This window comes from Octopus sinensis, linkage group LG18 (assembly GCF_006345805.1).
Source record: "Octopus sinensis linkage group LG18, ASM634580v1, whole genome shotgun sequence".
Classification (NCBI taxonomy): Eukaryota; Metazoa; Mollusca; class Cephalopoda; order Octopoda; family Octopodidae; genus Octopus; species Octopus sinensis.
Window position 1 is genome coordinate 21,736,168 of NC_043014.1, and position 15,727 is coordinate 21,751,894.

A 15,727-nucleotide genomic window follows, 5' to 3' on the forward strand; every position below is an offset into this window, starting at 1 on the left:
GATTTCTATAGACATGTTTTTGTATGTGTATACTGATACATCTATAGGCTTGTGTTTAGTATGTGTTTGTATGTATATGTTGATATAAATACCTCTGTAGGTATGTATTTAAAATGTGTGTTTGTTGTGTTTAACTCCTGAGCAGATATGTAGACAAAGGCATTCTAGCCATGACCATCTAGTCCAGTGGTTCTCAGCCATGGTCCACATCAGATTTTACTGTTAAAATTTATATGCAATAAATTGGTTATACGTCTACAAGAGACAAAATATTTCAACAATTTTTTTTTATTCATTTCTTAATAATATTTTAATTATAAAATATGATGGGACTTTTTTAATTATCAGATGGCTATTGGAGTCCAGCAGAGTAAAATAGGAATCAAGGGATCCAAAAGCAAAAAAATGGATGAGAACCACTGATTTTGTCCTTCTCTCAGGCATCACATATCCAGAACCATGTTGCTGAATGTCTCTCATCTACTCTTGAAGTTAGTGGGGTGTGATTTCAAGGAAATTCAGGTCTTTTTTTCTAGCAAGTTTAGTGACCTTCTAGAGGCTCTACTATGGCTTTATGTATGCTTACCTAAAGGCATTTATCTACTTTGTTTAGATATTCTGAGTATAAATATGTTAAAATCACATGGTGAGATGCACACAAACTGTTAACCCAATTGTTTTCTTGTTACAGAGGCCAAATCCACTTCAACAGATGAGAAAGGGTCACCAGACAAGGATAGTGAATCTCCCAAATCGTCCCCCAATTGCCGAGAAGAACCATTAAAAGCTGCAATAGATGTAAACCCCCAGCTGCAAGAATTGCAGAAGACTTGGCATGCATCTGAAGCTGAAGTCGCTGAGTATGAGCAGAAGATGAGGCTCCTAAAAGAAGAACACAACAAAGCAATGATGTTGAAGAGTCAGGAAGTGTCATCACAACTTGAACGTATCAACATTCTGAAGAAACAGAAGGAAAAGCTGGAACAACTGATTGAAGAGGTTGGACATTTGAAGAGGGTCAGCAAGGACAAGCTGGCATTAATGCATGGTGCCAACACAGATGAATCAGTTCATTATGATGTACATCTTGTATCATTGCTGCAAGACTCAGTGAATAAACGTGACTGCTTGAGACAGGCTAACGAGACATCTTTGCCCCAAGGTCAGAAGTTTACTGAAGAGGAATTAATGTCTAAACCTGTTGGCTATCATAACAGCAGTAGCTGTTCAAAATCCCCACAGTCCAAGTCAGTGACATCCAACCTCAAGTGTAAAAAGTCTGAAAGTAGTCAGTTAAATAAAGACAAATCTACTGCCAGAGCTATCAATAGGCCACATAATCAAACTCAGACTGTTTCCTCACCTTCAAGAAATGGTAAAATGTTGCCAGAAAATATTCAGTTCAATGAATCAGAGAAAAATATTGCAGAGGACCATCTCAGTGATTATTCTGATGATTCTTTGGATAAGACTATTGATGAGGTAAATCCTGTCACTCAGACCTCAAAGACTGCAGATTCTACCTCACATGCAGGCTCTCAGGTATCACATCCCAACTCTGTTCAGAAATGGTGAGTTTGTGACATATTTCTAAATATATGTTTTTGTTTTGTTTTATTTTAGGCATATATTTTCATATTCTTTTCTAAAAACATTGTAATTGAGTTCTGGCTCTTAGACAACACTGACAAGACTTAGTTGTAAAATCTTAAACAAGACATACCACTTTACTTACTTCAGCTGAAAAAACTACAACTGGAAAAATAGCAGCCAAATTTCTCTCAAATGATTTAAAATCTTTAAAAAGAATACATCACATAATGTAATCCTACATGTATTAAGAATAAAACTGGATGATCACAATTAGAATGTATCTATTTGATTAGGACTGACCTGGAGTAAAGCACAAGCACAACCTTAGATAATTTACACTAGTATGTCAGTCTCATTCATCTTACCACTTGTTCCATACTAATCATTATAAATTCATTAAATCCAATAAAGGTTGTGCATGAACTTCATTAATTGGTCAAATTACTCCTGAACTGTCCAACATATCAGACACTTTTTGTTGGACTTGTTTCTATAACATTGTGTAGCAAAATGGTTTGTTTTTTTTCTCTTTGGTCAGTAAGTGTTATTTCCTATTTGCTTCTATCTAGAAATCAAAGGAAACAACTACTATTCCCTTTAATTTTTATTTCTGTGACCTGGATATCAATGTTTTGAACCTAACTTATTTTCCTGTACAGATTCACAGTTGAGTTTCTGCAGCAGAAATATCGTAATAGCAAACATTCTGCTTAATACCACAGATTTCTTTGTCAATGACTTGACCATAACCCTTTGTGGCTGACAATATGTGACCTCTGAGCAGGAGTAGTTGGGGGGGGGGGGGGCATCATAACCATGTATTGAGAAGGATTCTTTGTGGTTTGAATTAATGTAAGATAAGCAAAGTTTAAAGGAAATATTAGCCATTTTTCATAGTTTCTAGGGGAAAGCAAATAGAAAATAACAGTTGCCACCCAAGGACAAAATCCGTGTTACACTGTATAATCAACAACTCTATTATGATGTAGAGGAGTTAGAGCTTTTAAAATAATCACTGAAATTAATTACTGTTCAGATAAAAACTCTATGTTAATGTTAACATTTAACTCTTTTACTGCGGAAAGCAGTTTTATATAGCAGTCTGTCTTTTGTGGGGGAATGTTATGTTTATAACTATTTCTTTTGTCGAAATATGTCAAGTTTATTGAGGCAACACGACTTGTAGAAAATACCATTTCTATTATTTGCTAGATTTTTACCATTATTACTTAGAATAATAATGAAATTTTTATTTTGCAATTAAAAAGTTTAATAAGAAAAAATAACAGAAACTCAATGAAGCTATTATCTTTAATGTTTTATTTGCTTGTCATTGGACTGTGGCCATGATGGGGCACTGCCATGAAAAATTATAGTCAAACAAATTGACCCCAGTACTTTTTTTTCTTTTGTAAAGCCTAGTACTTATTCTATTGGTCTCTTTTGCTGAACGACAAAGTTACAGAGATGTAAACACACCAACACCAATTGCCAAGCGGTGGTGGGACACACACACACACACACACACATATGACTGGCTTCTTTCAGTTTCTGTCTATGAAATCCATTCACAAGGCTTTGGTTGGCCCAAGGCTATAGTAAAAGACACTTGCCCAAGGTGCCATGCATTGGGACTGAACTAAGAACTCTGTGATTAGGAGGCGAACTTCTCACCACACAACTACTTATTTTAATAATTATAGCAATTACAGGAGACAGCTCAGAATGTTTCTAGTACTATTAGAGCTTCTCAGCCAAGCACTGTTTATTTTGCTCACACAGAGCAAATTTAGAATCTTGCCACAAAGACCAAATGTGTGACCATGAGGTCAGTTGACCAGTACCTTAACCCCTTCATTGTGGATTCTAAATAAAATATTAAATAAAGAAAACCTTTTTTTTTGCTATTTTTATTTAACTCTTTTAGTGACAAAGATTTTGATGATGTAAAGAATGGTCAGACTCAGCCTATGCAGTACGTCAAAGAGGAATCTACCCAAGGTCAGTGAACACAATTTTTTGTAGGTATCTTGTTTGGGTGAGGAGAGTTAGTCCATTGTTTTTACTGTATACTGATTGGCTATCTGTATCTTTCTTTCATATACACAATGTTTCACAATAACACTAAGGTGCCATGTGAGGGTGCACAGTTTAGTGGTTGGGAGATTTGGCTTACAATCATGAGAGCAGCAGGAGTTTGATTATCAGCGGCATGTTGTGTCCTTGAGGAATATGCTTTATTTCACATTGCTCCACTCAGCTGATAAAAATGAGAAGTAACTGTATTTCAAAGGGACAGCCTTGTCACATTTGGTGTCACACTGAATTTCGCTGAGAACTACATTCAGGGTACATGGTGTTTGTGGGGTACTCAACCACTTGCACGTTAATTTAACAAGCTGGCTGTTTGGTTGATTGGATCAACCAGAACCCTCACTGTCATAGCTGATAGTGCCAGTGTACCATGTCTCTCAAACACACACACACATATATATCTCACATTAACACAAGCACACACACACACACACACATATTAATGAATTTCTCTTGGCTTTCTCACCGAGTATTCAGTTGTTCAATTGACTGAACTTCATGTTCATTGAATTAGCATGTAAGTGGCTGAGTACTCCACAGATGTGAGCTTTTAATGTAATCCTTGGGCAGAATCAGAGCGACACAGTTACAACCTATCTGATGGCCACCACACAACTCCCATCTATCCAGTTTCACTCACAAAAGCTTGAGTCAGTCTGAAGCTATAGTAGAACTTGCCCAAGTAGTCATACAATGGGACTGAACCCAGGACCATGTGATAGCACACCAAACTTCTTAACAATTCAGCCATCTACATCCATTTGACCATTAGATTTCTATGCATACATGCACCTATTCTGTTCTGACATGCGCTCGTTCTCGCTCTCTCTCTCTCTCTCATACACACACACACACGCACACACACACAAACTCGCTCACTCACACATAATTCTTTGTGATCATTCAACCTGTTTGAAATACCAACCAAAAATCTCCACCCTTTTGATAGCAACCAACCTGAAACCAGTCAAGGTTCTATGATCCAGTTTCCCTGCTTAAAAGTGAAAGCCTTTCTTCAAAATTCCATGTTAATTTATGTTCCAAACTGTATCTCAATAATGATAGTTATTTACTAAATTCTCCATTATTTTCAAAATTCATTGAAACAAAGGCAGTATATTTCAGCAAGAATATGGTAACAAAATAATTAAACATACCTATTTCCTTTTCACAAATATTTAACCAAGTTAAAGTTCATAATAGACATGTACCCCTCACTCACTGATGGGTGCCTCCACAGGGTGAGGCCAAAATCACATGATCTAGTAGTCCTTGCTACAAAAGTAGTGGTGCTTGTCTGCCACTAGCAATAGCTATGATGGGCTTTTATGAGGGTTTTTCTCTTTTGGTAAATATCATAGTATTTGTGTGTTCTTACACAACATCCACTTTTAAGATGTGGGTATTTTACCTTTTGATATCAATATTGCTTCTGTCACTATCTTTATTTTTTAATAAGCCCACTAGCCTTTAGTGACATCAGTGCCTGATTTGGCTCTGTATTTCTATGTATATCGCTACCATGGCAGTTACTGCTATTTCTTAGCAGCAAGGTGTCTGTCATTGACAAGGCCAAATGAGGCTGAAATCACATGATCTGGTAGTCCTGGCAGCGGAAGTAGCAGCAATTGTCTGCCACTGGCAATAGCTATGATGTGCTTTTATGGTAAATATCACAGTATTTGTGTGTTCTAATGCATCATCCACTTTTAAATGGTGAATATTTTCCCTAAACATAGTCTTTTAAAAAATGGAAAGTAGGATGTTCATGGTCGGAATGCTTCTGATCATAGGATTGACCTGGGGTTAAAATAAGAACACAAATACTGGCTTAATGATTTCTCTTATCCTAACAGACCCTCACCCTGTGAAGGTACCAGTAAGTGACATGTCTACTGTCATCTTTAAGTATTTGTGAGGAGGAGGTAGAGTGTCATAGAGTGAGTTTGCTGCAACCACTGCTAGTTTAAGGAATTCAAATTATAAGGACATACGGTTTGATCAGAAGAGGTAGCCCCTGTTTAACCCTTTAGCATTCAGATTATTCTGTCAAATGTAATAATTATTTATTCACATTATTTTGAATTAATGATACTTATCTCATAGCCTCGAAATTTCAGTCATGTGATTTCATATTTCTAGAATGATAATGTAGAGTAGGTGTGAGAGGCTGGATCTGACCAGTTTGGAGCTAAAACAGGTAGAATATTTGGGCCAGATATGACTGGTTTAAATGCTCAAGAGTTAACTTGTAATATCTCATGCTGTTGTTTAGAACTCATCAGAGAGATCAATGATCAAAGACAGTCCAGCAACAATATTTAACCCTTTTGTTAGAGTATTTATTTTGAGATGCTCTGTATTTCTTTCAGTTACTTTAAATACAACAAAACATTTAGTAAAATAACTTAGTTATCATTCAGCTAGTGTTACGAACATAAATTGTGACTAAGGTTTGGTGGAAGATTTTAATTCAAAACTTATGAAAACAAGACATTTGTACTCAGAGGCAGAGCCGGTTTCAGCTGGGTTGGTAACAAAAGGGTTAAGGCTACATTGACCAGCGTGTTTTTTTTTAATATATTGAGGTGTCTTAGGCTACTATTTCTAGCAGATCAAGTGACCAACAAGGTAACTTCTTATAGTTATCTTATTAGTTCTCATGTAAAAAAATGTCAATGTAGAAATAATTTCTTTTTCTCAAAGAAAGACTAATTGTTTTGAACAGTGTTTTAACTGGGTTTTTTTCCTTTCTTTTTCTTTATTTTCTGTGTATAGTTATCTTCAAGGTGGGCACCAAAGTTTTGGCTGAGCCTTCATCCATGAATAAATCTGAAAGTGTTTCTCCAAAGTTGACATCTGATGCCTGTAACAGTAAAGTTAGTCCTGGTGGTGGGAGAGTTGGCGGTAAGAATTCTGTGGACGATTCTGGTTCAAATACTCAAGCTACACTTGATGGTCAGTGCTGCTCAGATCAACCATCGAATCAAAACTCAACTGAATGCCGTCATACTCTGGCTCATCCAACAGCTCAAGCTTCAGTTGAGTGCCACCATTCTCCAGCTCAGTCATCAAATCTTATATCTCAGATTCCAAAGAAGATTCTTCAGTTGGGTGATATTCGCAAAGTTTGTACAAGCAAAATTCCCACCAAGCGAGATGCCATCGAGATGGACAACTTAAAACCAGGTAGTATAAATAAAGTGGCTATTAAGCCTGATATTAAGGTGGATAGCCTAAAGCCAGTGAGTGGTCAATATTGTGGTCAGTCAGTTGAAGAAACATGTCCAGTGGTTGAAATGGAAATGGCTTCATCTCCAGATAAACCTGAAGCTAAATCTCCTTCAGGTAGAAACACTCAAGAAACTCTCTTTCAGTTGGATGATATTTATGGGGAAAACATATCATTAGGTTTAAAAGATTCTCCTGAATTCCCTTCGCACCAGTTAATTAATCCAGTGGTGGAAGGTTCTTGCCTAAACCCAGCCAATTTTGCACAAAATTCCATCAGCTCTGAAATCAAGGGAGCAAAACAACCAAGTAATGTAAAATCAGGCTGTTGTCAAAATGATCTAGACAAACAGGACTGTCTTGAAAATGTTCCAAAAAGTGACTCAGAAGAAACTGTTGAAATAAAACTTGGAAATAAAGCAGTTTTTTGTAAAATTTCTGATAAGAAATCTGTGAGGCCAGAAGGCAAAGCTCAGAACCAGTCAGAAGAAGTCTTTGAAAATAGTTGCATGTCTAACAGACTTTCTGAGTTTGTTCTCAGTGAAATGAAAAAGAGACAGTCTTCAAAAGTAGACAGTGTTAAAAGCCAAAGTCCTCCTTGCAAAAGTCAACAGAGCCAAACTAAGTCATCAAATATACCACACATTGTTTCTTCTGAAAGAACTGAAAATGTTAAAAAAGATTTTGATAAGAATTTGACAGGATCAAAAGAATCTATGGTTTCTGGAAAGAGTGAACAAACAGATTTTGACTTAATTGCTACAAAGAATGCTGAACCATTACATGGAAGAGACTGCTCTGAGATGAGATTAAGGACCAAAAGTGAAAACTTACCTAGTAAAGTTGCTCTAAATTCCAGATTAGTCAATGCACCAAGTGACCAATCTTTAGTCACTCCTGAAGAATCTTGTCTTGCATCCAATAGTTGTCATCTGGAAGGTAATCTAGGTGAGAACCAGGTAGACACTTGTCTTCCAGTCAGAATAGCACCCGAGAACAAAGATGTTGAAGCAAAATGTAAACCTGTACCCAATACAAAATGTCAAAAAAAGCCCATTGGCCAATGTCTTTCATCATCATCATTATCATCACCATCAATGACCCATCCTCTTCAAGAGTCAAATGACTCGCCACTTGTTAGAAATTCCAAACCCATCATTTCCACTCACAGCCATGAGGAAAGAAGCAGTTACTTGGATCAAGATCCTGGTTCCAATGTGTCTCTGCCAAATAAAACAACCAAACTATCACACTGTTCTGCCAGAACTGAGTTAGTGACAGAATTCAGTGATGACAATGCTGGCAAAGCTTGTCCTCTCACATACATTGTGAAAGTCAGTGAGGAAGAGACTGATGTGTTTTACAATGTTGAGTCTACTGACTACAAAATATCCAAAATCCGTAAAACTTTACCTGCCACCAAAGGTTTTGATCAAATTGATTCTTTGATCACTACAGAATCATTCTGTGCTGACAGTGCTGGTCTGGCCAAAGAAAAACCCTCAGGAGCAGCTTTTAATCATTCTTCCTCAAACTCAAACATTCCAAGATCAGAGACTAACTCAAAGAGTTCTTCAAAGTTGGCCAAAGATTCACTGCTTCATTCACTTGATGTTGGAAAAACAGAGTTGGAAGACAATCCAAGATACAGCATAGACAGAAAGGAATCTCTAATATCTGGTTCCAGTTTTTGCATTAGAGCAAGTCATGACCATTCTAATGAAACGTGTCTTCTAAAAAGTAAGGGAACACTTGCATCAGACAGTAGAAGTATCTTACATGATGGCTGTCGGCAGTGTTTGCAAACAGGTACTGACTTGCAGGAAACTGTTGTATTAAATGGTAAAGTGAAGGATTCTACCAATACAATTGATGACTCTCACCAGAAGACTCCTACTGATCACAACCATTTGACTTGTAATTCTTCAGTGGTTGGGTCACCATCTTCAAGATCAAGTAATGGTGAGTGGGTCACTTGTAATTTAGGATTGTATGGTCTGAGGAGAGAGACTAAACTGAAGAATATGACCAAATGTATGAGTGATTCTGCAATTAGTTCAGACCTTACAGATGTAGATTCTGGCACTCTTTCCCCACAGCCATCAAATATTCCTAGTTGGCTCTGTAGTCACCATCCTCATCATCATTATAACCATCATAACCATCGGAATTTTAACAGACTATTTCATCTGGATCTACCTGAAGTGAATAAATCTACATCATGTGCCAATAATAACCCAATGACACCATCAAAACCATTAGACTTATTCCCTTGGTGTAAATCTCCAAGTAGTTTTGTTGGATCCCTGCTGAAAGTAAGACCATATAGTATTGGACGAAGTATTTCAGTTGATGGCTTAAATGTTTGGCTGTCCAAAGTAACCACCTCAGATTTGCAGCCAACTTGTAAGAATCATAGTAATGATGAAATGATCTCTAAATATCCTGAACCTGGGAGATTAAACCCAAGTAAAACTCTTGCAAATACTCCCATCCAATCTGCTGAGTTGTGTAACCCCCACCAAGACTCAGCTGCAGAAATACATCCAGAATTTGAGACTGTTGATCCAGCTTTAACAGAGATGAAACAGGATTCTTACTCATCCAGTGCATCTTCATCTCCGACTTCTGCTTCACTGTATATGGGGCAATATCATACTGGTGGCAGTATGGTGAACTTATCCCAAGAAGAATTTGAGAAATTGGAGCGAGACTTGCCCTCTGATATATCATCACTTCATTCTGGTTTCAGTGGTCGCCATGGCAATGATAATTGGCACCATTCTGATGTGATAAATGAGCCAGATTTAATTGGAATTAATGATGACAATGATGGATATTTATACTTCAAGTCAGATGATGAGGTAAGAGTTGAAAACTTTCAACCAAAGTTTTTGTCTCGTCCAACTAAGATGGCAGGTCAGAAGTCTTCCCGGATAAAATTTGTTGATGCAAAAGAACAAAACTTGCAACGAAGATATAAATACCATGCCCCAAATAGTGGTTGGTCCTCAACAGATGACAGTGCTGACACTACTTTTAGATATATGAAGGCAACAGTTGTAAAGTCTAAAAATATCAAGGGAGTTGTTGGTCACAATTCAAGTTTTATAAATGATGACGATGATGATGATGATGAATCAGTATTTGAAGATAATATTTCACAATATCATCATTCAGGGAAGCGTAACCGATTTCCAGTGCTTCCTCACTCCAAGTCAGCATCCACTACAGATTTACCTGCAGACTACCCAACATCTCCCAGCAGTTATCGGTCAGTATCTCCAAGTCTTTCCTCTGAAATAGCTATTGAAGATGAGAGATCAATGAAGTATAAACCAAAATTAATATCAGTTGGAATCCAAACAAGCCAGAATGAATGTGCAACACAAACTGAAAACCAACCCAGCTTGGCTCCTGATTTCACCATTCCTTTGCATGACCAAATCTTGAAAGACTCACAAGCATCCAATCGCATGCCATTTCCAATCCACATCCCTCTTTTAATTCCAGAGTCTGGCACATTACATTCATTGCCTGCTCTCATGTTAGAAACAACAAATCTTTTAAAAAATTTAACAAAGCATTTGACTGTTGATCCATCATTGCCAAGCCCTGCTTCTGAGTCCAGTGCAACATCATTTAATAATAATAATCTGAAATGTAACACTTCAACACAAACAGAGTGTAAGCCCAATGTGCCAAGTGCAGAAATGTTTATTAGTGCACCAGACAACAGCTACCCACAGTCTTATCTCTCTGACAAAGAAAACCACTCCAGGGAATATTTTCCTAACATGACCCAAGCACAGCAGAATATCGTTAACCAGGAGCAAAGGGCTTACACAAATGGTAATTATTCTCAGCCAAGTGAACTCCATATAAATAGGAGTGCCAACCCTAATTCTTATTCCTCACTACACCAGCAGAAGAAACGGTTATATCTGCCTTTGAAGCCAGACACAAGTACTCTGGGTTCGAATTCTTCAACCCTGGATGCCTTTAAAGGAGATATGTGTGACTCATTCACCTACCACCCTCAGGGACATCCCAACTACAGGGAAGATTGTCAGGCTCCAGCTCAACATTACCATAGTTACAGATATCAATCCAATAGTCCCAGTGAACCAAATGCAGCTCGTCAGCATCATAGGTCTCCTAATGATTTGAACCCTAACCTTGTTGGATCAGCTCAACATTTTCACTCGACCCCTTACAAGAATGATGTTGATTTTAGTCGTCAGTTCAAGTTTAATCAGTCATCTCCTTTACCAAATGGTAACTTTGATAGGTCTTATCACAGTATGAAATACACAACTCCTTCAGCCAATAAGCGACCTTGGCAAGATATAATCAATTACTCAGAGTATAACCTTGACTCCACTGTTCATGATATCCATGTCAATCCCAACTGGCCACATTCAAACTTTAGAAACCCTTCCCCAGGAGCTCATGTTCCCTGTCAGGATTTCTCTGGTCATTCCTATGGAAACAATTACATGAACCCTGATGTAGCTAGCCAACAAGGTGCTGGACCTAGACATCGCTTCCGGTCAATGACAATTGCTTCCAATGACATGTCCAGGGTCAGGCTCCCATTAAATAGACACAATACTCTTCCTCGCAGTAGCCTGAGTCACTCCCCTAATCAACCATTTTTCCAGGAAAACACAGCTTGGGAACCACAACAACCACCATTCCAACAATATGCCACCCTACCCAGAGGATATAAGTTTGGTTCTTCAAATCTTTTAGATTACAATAATGACCCAAGACATGCCTTTGATTATCCTGACAATCAGAATATGGAAGATTATTATAATGAGGAACTCAGCCTTTCTTTAAAACGGTCCGGTGTTACTGATGAATACCTTGAACTGTTAACTAAATCTGTGAAGTCTTCCCCTACGGAACAACCTTCCAGTTCCAATTCTATTACAGACCGACCAAAGTATAGGACACTTTCTAATTTAACTTCACCTTCCGACAGACCACAACAAAACAGATTTAACAAAAGTTTAACCCTTCCTACATATAAATCATCACAGTCAAAATCCCCAAACACTCAATTCACATGTGAAGGCCTTGAGACTAAATCATTTTCTGATGTGGCAAATGATATTGGTGCCAGAGTGGAGTATTATGGTACTGAAAAGAGTAACGATGGTAGTTCGATGGTTGATTGTAGCCAGAACAATGATATTGATACAGTGATGAAACTGAATCAACAGTATTCAAAGATGATCTCAAAAGAGAAATCTTCGGCCAAAAGTCAGCCAAAACATTTGTCTCAACGTCAGAAGGAGAACCAAAGTCAGAAACAAGCTCTGGAGAAGAAATTCAAGAAATGGGAAGAGGAACAACTAGACATAATGGACATGGTCAACCTGAAATATCTTCCTGTCAGTTTTACTGTAAAATATCTGGAAAAGAAAGTGAACCACTGTATTGCACAGACTGACATGCTGTTAGATACCCTCGATGAAGATGAAGGTACAACCCCTACTGAAACTGATGACCCAAATAGCTCAGTAGCTGAGGATCAAACTAATGAAGACAGTTCTTCTATCGTTAGTGGATTCAGTTCGTCGATGGATCAACCTCATTTACTGTGTCACCAAGACCAGGAGACAGTCAGTTCTGATAGACAGAATGAAAGTTTGAACAACTCATCAGAACTGAGTCCAAACACATGGCTGCAACTTCAGTCATCCATCCCAAACCTTCTCACTGATGACTATGCCACCAGCAATGAATCTGAAAATCACACCCAGGTTGATAGCTGTGATGATGTCATTCATACTGACTCAGAGAATGATATTGATACACGAACTTACACTCGCTACTCCCAGAGTTCGTTGACTAATTTATCATTAAGTGGTTCTGATCAAACTCTTCCTGAATCTCAATACCATTCTGTGGATGAGTCACACCTACAAGGTGTTGTCACCATGTCAGCTGAAGTGTTTAAGGGCCATCAAGCGAACATGAATGAGCTTTCAATGATCCATAATGGTCTCTCAGAAACGGAGGAAGGAAAAGGAAATGGGTAAGTTTGTTTTATTTTGTGGAGAGTTGATCACTTAGAGTTTTTTGATATTTATAATGGTACGGGTTGGATAGGTTTTCAACTTCAGACAATATCATTTCTTCAGTCATCTGATCAATCATGAATTCAGGGTGATATGAAGATACAAAATTAACTTATAGAAGTCTTCCCTGGTTAAATATAGAGGTCAATTTGAGAGGTGTGTACAAAGCGACAAACTAGCAGAACTGTTGGCATGCCAGACAAAATGCTTAACAGCATTTCATCTGTCTTTGTGTTCTGAGTTCAAATTCTGCTGAAGTTGACTTTGTTTTTCATCCTTTTGGGGAGGATAAAATAAGTACCAGTTGGGCACTGGGGTTGATGTAATTGAAAACACAGCAGAATACTGGCCTTGTATCGAAATTTGAAAACAATATGAGCTGTGTGTAAGATGTATGGTGGTGCATGGCATTGAATATAGAGGAATATGTGAGGTGTAAGATGTGAAGGTGTATGGTAATGTATGGAGAACTGACTACACATGGTGTATGCAAGGCATGTGATATAATAGAGAATATAGAGGACTATAACTATGAAAGATTTGGTCTGTTAGAGGTATAATTTTGACTAATTTAGCTCTGGTCTATTGGATATATAATGTTGAGTTATCATATTGAGAGATTCTTTTTGTTTAATAATGTGCACTTTTGATGATCTCTTCAAAGTACTGAAGGAAAGGTAGTGGTGGTCACAACAATGACAACCGAAAGGCCATTTAGAAAAGATGCTTCAGCCATCTTTTACTCAGACTTAGTATGTCTGTTAGTAAATAAGTAAAATCCCTAGCTGGTGACCAGAGCAGGAAACTGTCCTCTCAACCAATACACTGCTGTGGGTGCCACTAGATGACAGATTCTGCTGATGATGGTATCCCATGCTTTCTGATACACGGTGCTGGCCTTAGCATGCTTGAAGTCAAGGCACTGCAACTTCTCGAAGTTGTTTCATTGATGAATTCTTTGGTGCACTGTGCTGGATTCTCCAGTGCATGGCTCACTGCCACCACAAAAATTGTCATACTTTGAAAGCTGTTTAGTATGATTTGTGGGAAATGTCCATAACACTTTGCCAACCTGTATTCTAGAGACCATGTACTGATAGCCTACAGTGATGGCTGTCAACTGATGGCCAACACTGACAGATACAGAGGAAGTAGTGGATGGTAGCCAGAGTAGAAGTAAGTGGTGATGCTAGAGATTAATGGTGGTTCTTAATGATTAATGGTTGGTTCTTAAAAGTTATTAAATAATAATAAAAAAACCTTCAAAATAGAAAAACTACTCTTCCATCAAGAAATATTTTATTACTTCTAGATTCTGCCAAACTGAAGGGAACAGGAGATTACCAAGATATTTCAATAAACAGGTAAGGAACTTGCTTAACACTGGTTTCTTCTAATAATGTAGTTGTTGTTCCAGTGTGTGTGTGTGTAGTTGTAGTGTTGATATTGTTTAGTTTGTGTGGTGTGTTATTGTTTAATCCAGGTCAATTCTGATCAAGCACACCTGTGATCAATAGCATTCCTACCATGCCCATCCCATCTTTTTACAACAAGGGTTCCAGTTGATCTGATCAACAGAACAGCCCTATTGTGAAATTACCATGCAAGTGGCTGAGCACTCCTCAGACATGTGTACTCTTAAACGTAGTCCTCAGGGAGATTCAGCCATAACACACTAAATGTGACAAGGCCGGCCCTTTGAATTACAAGTACAACTCACTTTTGCCATCTGAGTGGACTGGAGTAACATGAAATAAAGTGTCTTGTCTAAGGACACAATGCACTGCCACGAATCAAACTCATGACCTTCCAATCATGAGCTGGATACTCTAACCACTAAGCCATGTGCCATCACTTAAGCCATAAACAGTGTTGTATGAGGCTTCGGTGTGGTGTATGTATATGTTGCAGTGATATGTTTAATACAATGTTTGATGCTGAGTGCATAGCATGTGTGCCTAGTGTGCTTAATGTAGTGTAAGTATATGAGGCAGTAGCTTTTAATGAAAGTAAGGTGACGAGTTGACTGGATCATTAGCACATTAGACAAAATGCTTAGCAGCATTTTGTCCATCTTTATGTTCTGAGTTCAAATGTCACCAAGGTTGACTTTGCCGTTCATCCTTTTGGGGTCAATAAAATAAGTACCAGTTGAATTCTGGGGCCAATGTAATCGACTCTCCCACTTCCCTGAATACTGGCCTTGTGCCAAAATTTGAAAACAAGATGAGGTATATGAAAGTGTGAGGAAGATGTATGTATAAAAATATAATGGTCAACATTCTCCTCTGATTTCAACACACAGGTCAATGACTGTAATAAACAAAGTAACTCTTGTAGCAGTCTCAATAATACAGATGCCCTGTCAAACATGTCTCTCAGGTAACTACACGTTTTTATTTATAACTACCACAACAATTGCCATTATCATTGTATCCATATCCATCACAACTGTTTTGTTACCTACATCACCACCATTACCATCCCAGTTAACAATAGGCACACTTTTGTCAGGAGAGGCAACAAGAGGGGCATCTGGCTGTAAAACCCATCTGCCTGATATTCTATTCAACCAGTGCCAGCACAGATAAGTGGATGTAAGATGATGAGAATAATGATTACCATAACAACCAGCATCAGTGCCATCATCCTCCTCCTCATCATAGTCTAAAGAATTTAATGATTGGTCATCATTGGTTGAAATTGGTTCATAAAAT

The 15,727-nt window shown here is 38.0% G+C and overlaps 1 protein-coding gene across 4 annotated transcripts in view; it reads left to right on the forward strand.

The window, feature by feature from the left end:
• LOC115221405 overlaps window positions 1–15,727 on the forward strand; it is a 141,599-nt gene that overhangs the window by 119,071 nt on the left and 6,801 nt on the right. For all 4 annotated transcript variants that reach the window (XR_005002817.1, XM_029791583.2, XM_029791584.2 and 1 more), the window contains 5 exons: window positions 692–1,571; window positions 3,521–3,594; window positions 6,466–12,967; window positions 14,323–14,374; window positions 15,316–15,392. Coding sequence is in view for 3 of the 4 variants with exons in the window: in XM_029791583.2 (XP_029647443.1) it covers window positions 692–1,571; window positions 3,521–3,594; window positions 6,466–12,967; window positions 14,323–14,374; window positions 15,316–15,392 (7,585 nt within the window). In the remaining variant the exon portion in view is untranslated. The remainder of the gene's footprint in view (window positions 1–691; window positions 1,572–3,520; window positions 3,595–6,465; window positions 12,968–14,322; window positions 14,375–15,315; window positions 15,393–15,727) is intronic.